The sequence below is a fragment of the Molossus molossus genome, unplaced genomic scaffold (assembly GCF_014108415.1).
Source record: "Molossus molossus isolate mMolMol1 unplaced genomic scaffold, mMolMol1.p scaffold_m16_p_5, whole genome shotgun sequence".
Taxonomy (NCBI): domain Eukaryota; kingdom Metazoa; phylum Chordata; class Mammalia; order Chiroptera; family Molossidae; genus Molossus; species Molossus molossus.
In genome coordinates this window covers 11,064,135-11,074,919 of record NW_023425388.1, presented here as the reverse complement: position 1 = coordinate 11,074,919, position 10,785 = coordinate 11,064,135, and the positions used below count along the sequence as shown (strand labels likewise).

Here is a 10,785-nt window from a genome sequence, read left to right as displayed (position 1 = left end):
GCATTAATAAAGTTAAGTTGCACGTGCAATATGGAAAATTGTCAATAGACTGTGCCGCGTGGAAGAAAATGTGCTCAAGGAATGTCATGAAAATGATGTATGCATCGTCTTCAGCATTTTCTACATAGCATACTCCATATGAACATGTCATGTGTGTAACAGGTAACAAGAAATCTTTTATAAAGCACCAGCAGTGTTTTATAAACTTTTATTTTATTTCAAGATTTCACCATTTAAGAGTCATATCATTGATGCCTTAATCCATCATCTTTCTATTTGCTTCACACTATAAACACTCCATGTTGCTGATTTTTCAAAAATGTTCTACTTTTAGGAAACTCCACCTTTCTGAATGAAAGGGTTTTTCACAAATGTCTTTAATTCATTGTTCTACAATCAAGTTCACCCTCGTTGAAAAATGTGAAGTATCTGTTGCCAACCAGTGTCACCATGAGGACCTGCCTCCTTCCCTAGCAGGGTGTCAGTTGTCTTATGGTATGAGATGAAATTTGCAAACTTGGGAGCACCTGTTGTACAGCAAGGGGCTGGGTCATAAGAATGGACTGCACACCTCTGACTGCACTTAGCTATACCTCATTAGCAGCCCTTTGTGAGTGTGTGCACATAAAATAAGCCCGAGGGATTACTTTTATGCTCACGAGTCTCATAATTAAACCATGATTCCCAGAAGGTGCAGGTGTGATGAGCAGGAGGTATATCACCTGACATTTTTCAATAAAGTACAGTAAAATGCTTTTGTGTCTACCTTGTTATTAACCATTGGGGGCTGTATTTAATAAAAACCAAACCACAAAGGCTTTCAGAGCAGTTTAAGATCAAAGGTTACTGTGAAGAAAGAAGACTGCTAAAGACTTACAAATGATAATGTAAACAGGCTTAACAAAGAGTGTGTATGAACTTGGAAAATAAAATGCATGCTAGGGAAGATGTCCTAGTCTAAATATCAGTTTTCACAGCCTAGAACATGAAGTAAGATTTCTAGGCAAGTTGGCTTTGAGGTGGTCAGCAGCTCAGTGCAAAGTTAACAGAGCAGTTACTATAGCAACCTAATATTGTTAGCTCCATTTTTAAGAGTGCACATTTAAGCTGGGGTATCGCTTCTTGACTTCTGTGAGGGTCTGGCAGGGGGAGAGGAAGCATTTTAATAAATATGCCTCTCACACACACACAAAAGAAGAAAAAAAGTGTAGTGGGTCCTAACATGTTAACAAAAATGCCAGATCGAATGGATTTGAGAAATAAGCCCAGTTCAAGACTGGCGGGGCCTTCACAGGGCCTCCCAGGGAAAGGAATTCCTTTATGTTCATGGAAGCCCTTCCTAGAAAAGCCATTCCATTCATACCTTTGTAGAGAAGTGAACAGGGTGTGAAGCTGGGACACTGGGGGATCTGCAAGAGCCTGTGTTCTCTGCCCTCACGTTCCCCTCCCCCACTCCCCTTCTACCATCCTGTAGCCATGTCTCCCTCCCTTGGACCCTAAGGTGGGAGGGGTTTATATGGTTAATGACTCCTGTATAAAGTTTATCCGAAGTTGTAATTTATTGTTAACTGTAAGACAGTTAAGGTAGACTGGGGTCTGCCACAGATAAGATGGAATAAAAACATTTTCAAATAAATGCCAGAAAATTATAGTAGCTTAAAATGTTAGTGAGTTGTAGCCCTTGATCTAAAATGCGTTATTTAAGCTGTTCCTAAACTTAAGTATGATTATAAGGTTAAAATCTTGAAACTGTCAAAAATCGAGCAGTTTCACAAGAGTAAGAAAAATATTCTATAAGGATAAAATCTGTTCTTTAATTTGTTACATTAAATTTATTTTTAAATTTAAAAACTTACATTAAATTGTTATATTAAATTTCCTTTTTTTTAAACTTTTGGTCTTGCTAACTTTCATTCTTTGGAATAAGATTTTTCTTTTGTGTACATATAATACATTCGTCAAAATACATTTTAAAAACAGCACTGATTCTTAATACTTAGAAATATATTCCTTACCTTGTAAAACTATTTATTTTGTAAAAATATGTTTAAATATGAATAAAAATACTGAACCAAAAGTAGTGCCTATTTTTAAAAGTGAAACTTGTGGTAAAAATAACAAGGAGCCCAAACTGTATAGAAAAGTCTTAAAGTTTATTTTGGTAGACTTGCTTTTTATAGGCATTGGCTTAAAGTAATTACTTTTCAGACATGATTCTTTGAAAGGCTAAAAATGCAAAGGTTGCCACTTCCTTTTATTTCAATATGCATAGTAATCACTCAGGAACAGATTCTCCATCCTGCCGTTAGCTGCAAAGGGACCTACAGAACATGAGCCTGCAGAGCCTCCCTTTGCATTCTGAGTCTGTTACGTGAGGCTGGTTTCTCTCCCAGTTCTCAGACTCTGGGGTAAATGTGGGCGGCAGGGTAAGCTACCCGACCTGGGCCTGTGCACCTACCTCTCATCTGGTCACAAGTGAATGCACCCAAGCAGCGAATCTCACTGACTGCTTCACACTGGACACAAACCTTCCCACTTTGCCCTGTAAATGCAGCCAGGATCTGCCCAGGGTCAGTTCCAAATCCTCCAGGAGTTGAGATTTTCCTTTCACTCACTGCTCCGTGGGGCCACAGGAAGCCCAGCTACTGCTGTGTCCTATTTTATTGGGCACTTTCAAAAGAGTTTCCCTGAAATCTTTCAGCTCAGAGATTTCCTGCCTTTTAAATAACCTGTTAGATGCTCAAGCACAGCCTCTAAACTGGGGGGACCGTTCAGTGTCCTACATGCATGCCCCAATCCTGAGTTCAGTGTGTTTTAGAGGTTATGAAGACCAGGCAGTTTCTGTTAAGACTTTAAAAGCTCCTTGAGATAAAATGGGGGGAGGGGTGCATGAACACCCCAAATCACTGAGTTCGTGTGCAAGTGATGGGTTTCCCTGACACAGAAGCTCTAACTAAAATGCCTTATTCAGCTGCTCTATACGAAGCAAATTTGTTCAAAAGTCTTTGGTTCACCTGAGGCAAATTGGGTTCAGAAAAGATGCGGCATCTGCTCCAAGGACAAGTTGCGTCCTTTGAGACAGCCCGACATGGGCACAAGTAAGAGCAGTCTCACCAGCACAGAGGCAGAGCGCTGGCCCCGCAACAGCTCTATCTGCTTTGACAAGGCCACACTTCATTAGTTTTAATTTACAGAAAGGAAATTAAACGGTAACATTTTTTTTCCCAAAGCAGAACTGTCTAGAATAGGACTCGGCTTAAAACAAAACATAGAATGTTTTTCATTAAATAACCTCCCAAAGAAATTCGGAAAGTAATGATGGCAGCTCTGAGAGACGGCTTGCCTTGTAGTACAAAGTTTGAGAAATGAATGCGCCCGAGATCTTTCTTCTTGATGATGTTTCGCAGATGCTCTCTCGAGGGTGAGTCCATTTTGTAATTTCGGGGTGGTGTGGACTTTTATTTAAACTTGGGACTAACTCCAAAAGAAGACTTGGGCATTGAGGAGAGAGTGATCTTTGGGGGAGGGGGGGAGGGGAATAATTCTAATTGAACTCTTAGTTGCAAAAATTACTTTTGAAGTTCTTTTTTAAAAGTTATATTTTTAAAAAAAACACATATTGGGTTGGTGTACTTAACTAAATGTTATTTTCCCCTTCCTACTGGGCTGCCTGTGCCGGGCTGAAGGTGCCCTGACTTCACACTGGAAACCATGAGTCTCGGGACTAGCCCGACGGGCTACGGGCTGGATGAAGATGGTGCTGGTTGCACAATAAGGCAATTTTATTCAAGCTGAGAGCTCCATCAAGTTTTCTTTCCACTAATTTCAGTTGGGACTGGCAGGAAGAGAGAAAAGGGGGCAAAACTGGCCTCTTAAGGCTGAAAAGTAAAGTGTATGATTCACAAGTTCAACAGAGATAGGAGCTACATGGAAAAAGCATGGAGTACATCTGGAAACAGCAAACGTATATCAAAAGGCTTCCTTTCTTTTGTTCTTCGATGGAGACTTTTAGGATATCAGATTTTGAAGATCTTTTAAAGAGCTCTCTCTCTCTCTCTCTCTCTCTCTCTCTCTCTCTCTCTCTCGCCCCCCTCTCTCACATACACACACCCTCCCTCTCAAAGGATGGTATTCCATAACAATAACATTTTCTTTCTCACCGATATCAGAAGAAGGGGGCAAAAAATAATGATTCACAAACACCATGCCCTGTACTTCTGTATTCTGTGCATGGAGTCTCGCAGGAATACTCCACATTTCAAAGCCTGAATGGGCTTCAAGCTCCAGACCCTCCTGTGCATGTGGTGACAGAGCAGCCTTCATCTCCAGCCGTCAGAGCTGAATGGCCCACCCTACATCTGAGCAATGCCTCATCAGCCCTTTAAGGATCTTGAACTTGATTCCATCACTTCAGAATCTATGCAGTAAAATTAAACCTATCAAAGGCGAGCTCATAAATTAATGGCAAAGTAACGAACCGATTTCCTCTGCAAGATCATTGCAACAGTCCCAGCGGGACGCATCTCTGTAGCCATCAGACACTATTATTGGACCACAAACCACTGGGCTGATAAGAACTCTTAGAAGTTGACCTTCTCTTTTCTTCGTTAACACAGAAGTAAAATGACACAAAGTGCCTGTGGTTCCTGCAGAAAACGCCTCCCGGGGTGCTCATAAGCAGCTGCCACACCTCCACCTCACCACCGGCCTGGCCCCAGAGCTTTCTTTGATTTGCTTTTTAATAGTCTAAGGGTAAAGGTCTCCACTACTGGGAAATTTGTGAATTATTCTATTGTGGTTTCCATGTTAAAGAACACTGGGAGGGGGAGCAATAAACACACACCCAAGCCCAAGAGGGGAGAACAATGTCACACCTTCAGTAGGGCTTTACCTGAACTAAATATTTTCCACTTGTCAACCCTCCACCCAGATCTTCTTCCGACACCAAATGACAGAAAAACAAAAACAAAAACAAAAACCTGACAGAACAAAATTCAAGAACTAACAGTTAACTGGCGGGAGAAGAAAATCCGCCCACACCTCTGGTTACTCTTCCAGATCCATGGGCGAGCAGCACAGAAGCCGACGGGAACGCTCGCTGCGGTGGTCGCACGTGGGTCAGCCCGAGTCCTCGCAGCCGCTGGCCTGCCCTGCTGCCCAGCACCAGGCCCACTCTGGGCACCCAGGCCCCGGCCATCTCCCCAAGGGGGCTACTGCTGCTTGGGGATGATGAGGTTTCTAAGCATGTCGAAGGAGTTGCCATCCGGATGCACAGTCACCACCCGGCCATCCTCCTGGTGAACCTGGAGGAACCCAGAATCATCTAGGCCGACGATCCACACCTTTGGCCCCTCAGCGCTTCCCAGGCGGACTTGTTGAGCACTGAAAATGATGCACAGAGAGGGGTCACTGGTAATGTGATGCAGCCGATTGAGACAATTCGTTCCATCCTTACCCATAATGGGAAGGGGTGTGGGGGTGCAGGGGCTGGGGCTAGGGAAGGGTAGACGCATCCATGCCGGGTTCCTGCTCTCGGGGTCTGCGTGAGCTGCTTTGACGATGGCTAGAATAACCAGGGGGATAGGGAGTTAGGAACTGCTTCCCTCTTTTTATTTTATGTATTGATTTGAGAGAGAGAGAGAGAGAGAGAGAGAGAGAGAAAGAGAAACATTGTTTTGTTGTTCCACTTATTTATGTGTTCACTGGATGATTCCTGTATGGGCCCTGACTGGACATAGAACCCACAACCTTGGTGTATCAGGACAATGCTCTAACCAACGGAGCTACCCGGCCAGATTAGGAACTACTCCTCTTAAAATGATCATCTGAGCTGGTGATCCACACACACCACTTCCTCCTCCACCAGCACTTTTAAGAAACACTGTGTAATGCTCTCGGTGTTTTGCATCAGACTGGGGGAAAAGAAGCTGAGTTGAAAAGTTTCATCTTATGAAATAAAGTTGGGTAGCATCAGCTACAAGTTAAACTCACGCTAATTCTCCTCCTTTTGAATATTTTCCAAATGTACCTATTGAGTTACATCCTTGTTAATAGTTTAAAAGTACAGAAATCGCCACAAAGGATTTTTATTTTGAATAATTTCAAACTTATAGAAAAGTTGAAAGAATAGTACAATGAAACTCATACTCTCCCTTCACGTAAATTCATATCAACTTATAACACACACACACACACCCCTTTATTGGGCTGACATGTAAAATAAGTTGCAGGCATCATGATACTTTATACTTAGATACTTCATCATGCACCCCTAAGAATGAGAACAATCTCCTGCAAAATCCGGACACCACTCTCACCTCAGGACACCTGGCCCTGACTGATGCACTAACTACCTAGCACTGTGCACGTTCCAGCTCTCGCACTGTCCGTCAGCATCCTTTGTGGGGATTTCCCCCCATCCAGGATCTAATCATGAATCACATGCTGCATTTAGCTGTGCTGCCACCTGCTTGTCTCAGATGAGCGTTTCTGAAGGGTGGAGCCTGCTGGTGTACACCAGTGCTTCTCAGAGTCAAGGGCATGAGACGCCCCTGGAGCACAGAGCTGGGCTGCAGCCTCAGGGTTTCTGACTAGAAGGTCCAGGGTGAGGCCAAAGAATCTTCATTCCTCACAAGTTCCCAGGTGAGGCTGCTGCTGCCACCTGGAGCACCTCACTTTGAAAACCATTGTTATCTAGAATGGTCCACAGTTTACATGTGTCTGTTTCCTCACAATTAGATTCAGCTTCAACGTGCTGGCAGGAAAACTCTCCGGTGATGTGGGCTTTCCCAACGCATCCCAGCAGGAGTCATGGGAGACCAGTTGGTCCTGTTACTGGCAGTGCTGACGTGCTCTAGGTGGTGTCCACCCGGTTTCCCTATCACCTAGACCAGTGCTTAGTTTCTCATTTTAAGATACTGAACTATTGACAATAATAAAGGAATTTTAAAGGAATGAAGATGAGCCAGCACTGACCTGTGTGCCCAGTATCTATAATACAGGGGAAGAACACCATTGGGCCCTTGGTCCTGAAACGTGGAGATCAGGTTCTCCATCACCGTCACAGTTCTCGCGATGAGACAATCAGCTCGTAAGGGCTCCAGCTGTGCCCCGTGCTCCTTATTGTATTCTGTGACGAGGTCGTTGACGCATATAGTAGGGTTACTGTTAGTCACGTTAAATCCACAGCCTGGTCAAAAACAAAAAACAACTGAAAAACACGAGCAGCTCAACCTATTGATGGCATCACACGTTCCTCTCAAACACCAAGAAAGAGGTACAGCTTTTACTGCCAGCTTCCTGCTTCCCTGTCTTCACTTTGTGTGTACTGTCTCTACCCACTTAGGGAATGACATGTATCTCTGAGCCCATCTTCCTTTAACATCCTTCCTTTATTATCCTCATCAAGCCAGGGCCATCCCAACCTTACTGCCAATAAGTCGGAAAAAAGCAAGCCACTCAATTAAACAGTAGCCACAAATGGGACAAAACTTCTTAGAATTGCTTCTGAAGCAATACCTCATGTGGTCTAGCCAAGAACTGTGGCTCAGTTCTGACAAATCTTGTTTCTTTTCCTCCTTGAATAACAGAACACATGGTTGAAAATAAAGAACTTTATTCAGGTCTTAAGGAGTAAACTGTGGATTCACAGATTTCAAAGCCTGGTTATGGTATAACCCTAGAACATAACTTTTAATACTTTATCCTTGGACGTCTGTGGTGCGAGGCTTACGCTGCTGGCGTGGGGCCAACCCACGTTCCGTGGCTCTTTACAGGCTCCCAAACCAGTGCTCAGGGAAGTGAGGTGCCAGCAGCAGCCTGAATAGGCTTATCTCTGCTGTCACTGACCCCACCCTCTCCGGGAGCGCGCGGCCAGCCTTCAGCAGGGCGCTGAATCCACCTCAGAGAGGTCTTCAGTCAGCAGTGAAATACCACGAGAACCAGGCAGCAAGACGATCGTGTTCTTAGGACCTGTGAGAAAATATCCCCTAAACTCTCCTCACCCAGAAGAATGATGTTTATAATAACGCTATTCTCCAATAAATGTTCTGACCCATTTTCAGTGTCAAGGGAAGGACTGATTGGCCTCAGCATGTTTTTTTTTTTTTTTGTTCTCTTTGTGTGTGTGTGTGTGTGTGTGTGTTTACATATACTGCCTATTAAAATACAAAGCAATGTAAGTTACATCTGGGAAACACAACTCCAGCAACAGGGCAGAATCTGCAGGGGTTCGTTGGTTCATTCATTCAGCCCTGCACACAATCCCTGAAGCACCTTTGGGGTGTAAGGCATGGAATTAAGTGCACACGGCACCAAAAATACTCATACTCTCTGAATTCACTAACTAAAAGTGCTGAGGAAAGAGCAACATTGACTACTGTCAACTTAGGCTGCGTCCTTCCGAGGACCAGAGAGCACCCCTACTGGGGACTCAGAATCTTTCCTGGGCAAAGACCCCCCCCCATACACACACATCCCATGGCCTTAAGGATTTAATAAAAAGATATGGATCCTCCCCACAGGAAAGTGTGTCTCCCCACGCTGACGGCATTCCTTGGCTCCCTGAACTCATCCCTGGGCTTCCCGGTATCTGTGGACCCTACTGAAGACCCTGGTCCAGCGGTTACTCATTTAAAGATGGAAAACGAGCGGTGAGGTCAGCAGCAGCCTGCTCAGAACAGCACTGCCAGTGGGTAGCAGAGCTGGAAGATAAGCCTTGTAGCCTTCGGCTGGCACTTCTGACACTCGCATGTTTCCTGTTCGTTGCTGTTTGAACGCCAATCAAGGTCACCTGGGCACGAGGGGGAGGCTGATGGTTGGATGGCCAGGGGCCTAAAAACTGTGGAAACTGAGTCTGAATCCATCTCCTTGCCTGCCATGGAGGTGCTGAGGTGAGACTGATCCTTCACCCCACCTTGACCAGCCTGAGCTTCTGCCGATCATTACGGAGAATGAAACTTTTTCCTGGCCCGGGGAGGTCAGATGAAGAACACAAGCTTACCAGGACACCCATTAACTTTCTTTATTCACTAAAAAATGATGCAGTGTATGTTCATTTTCTTTTTTTTACAGAAATGGCAAAATTAGAGACAGAAAGCTGATCAGTGGTTGCCTAGGCCTGGGATGGGGTACATTAATTACAAAGAGGCATGAGGGGAATTTAGAAGTTCAGGAAATGTTGTAAAACTGGATTGTGTTGGTGAGTGCACAACTGTAAACGTTACTCAGATGATAAGATTGTAGATGTTCAATGGGTGAGCTGTACTGTATAGAAATTATTCTTCAATAAAGCTGTTAAAACAACACATGGACTGATTTTTTGTCATTTAGGGAGTGAGGCAATTAGCAAATTAATTTTATATTTTGTTGATAATAACATATTTGTAATTTTTAAAAAATGCATCCAGTCTTCCAGGTTTGGGATACTGCCATAGTCACTTTACTTATTTATTTAACCCTCACCCAAGGACATTTTTGCAGCATTTATCTGCAGATAGAGTGAAAGGGGGGTAGGAGGGGGGAGAAACATCGATGTGAGAGACACACTGGTTGCCACCCACACGACCCCAACCGGGGACGGGGACAAACTGCAACTGAGGTATGTGCCCTTCACAGGAACCGAACCCAGGACTCTCTCGTTCATGGGCCGATGCTCTAACCGCTGAGCCAAACCGGCCAGGGCTGCCATAGTCACTTTAAAAAGAAATTAAATTGAGGTATACTGATACATATTATATTAGTTTCAGGTGTAGATCATAGTGATTAAATTAAAAATAATATTTGTACATATTGCTAAATGACCACCAAAAATAAGTCTAATGAACATAGTTACGGAATTTTGTTTTCTTGTGATGAGAACTTTTAAGCTCTAATCTCTCAGCAATATGCGATAGTATGTTGACTACAGTCACTGTGCTGCACATTACATCCCAGGACCCAGGAGTCTCCTCTTCTCTGTGGTTTCAGCTTCCACGGGTTTAGTCAACCACCGTCAACCGTGGTCCAAAAATATTACATTTCCCCAACCACCACCATCATCTGCTCCTGTTTCCTGTTTGAACGCCAATCAAGGTCACCTGGGCACGAGGGGGAGGTTGGATGGCCAGGGACATCATCATGGCCCCATGATCCAGGATCCCCTGAAGCATGTGATCCTCCTTCTGACATATCAGAGGGTCAACAGCAGCCTATCACTGCATCTCAGTCCATGTGATCACACAGGCATCCGAGCACCTGACATCACTACCAGAAGGGCAGGCGCAGTACCATAAGACATTTTGAGAGAGACCGCATTCACGTAACTTCTATTACAGTATATTGTTATAACTGTTCCATTTTACTATTGTTCTTAATCTCTTACCGTGTCTAATTTATAAATTAAACTTTATCATAGGTTTGTACGTATAGAAAAAACATACTGTATAATAGAGTTTGGTACTATCCATAGTTTCAGGCACTACTGGGAGGGTCTTGGAATTTTACTGGAATGTTCATTCTTTTGACCTCTTCACCCATTTTATTCCCTCCCTACCCCTGCCTCTGGCAACCGCCAATCTAGTCTCTGTATCTATAAACTTGTTTTTTTAAGAGTCCACATGTAAATGAGATCATGCGGATTTGTCTTTCTCCATCTCATTTATTTCACTGAGCATAATGCCCTCAAGCATAAATGGTAAGATTTCATCATTTTTATGGCTGATGACTGAATAGTATTCCAGTGTGTGTGTGTATCGATCACATTTTCTTTATCCATTGATCTGTCAGTGGACATTTAGGTTGTTTCCA

General features: G+C 43.8%; 1 protein-coding gene across 8 annotated transcripts in view; it reads right to left on the bottom strand.

Annotated features, from left to right (window-relative positions):
* Positions 1 to 3,611: 3,611 nt before the first annotated feature.
* The window catches only part of HLCS (holocarboxylase synthetase), a 197,866-nt gene continuing 190,692 nt past the window's right edge, over positions 3,612 to 10,785 (bottom strand). For all 8 annotated transcript variants that reach the window (XM_036243011.1, XM_036243010.1, XM_036243008.1 and 5 more), the window contains 2 exons: positions 6,976 to 7,189; positions 3,612 to 5,382 (listed from right to left, as the gene is read on the bottom strand). In XM_036243011.1, coding sequence (XP_036098904.1) covers positions 5,211 to 5,382; positions 6,976 to 7,189 — 386 coding nt within the window. In that variant the 3' untranslated portion in view covers positions 3,612 to 5,210. The remainder of the gene's footprint in view (positions 5,383 to 6,975; positions 7,190 to 10,785) is intronic.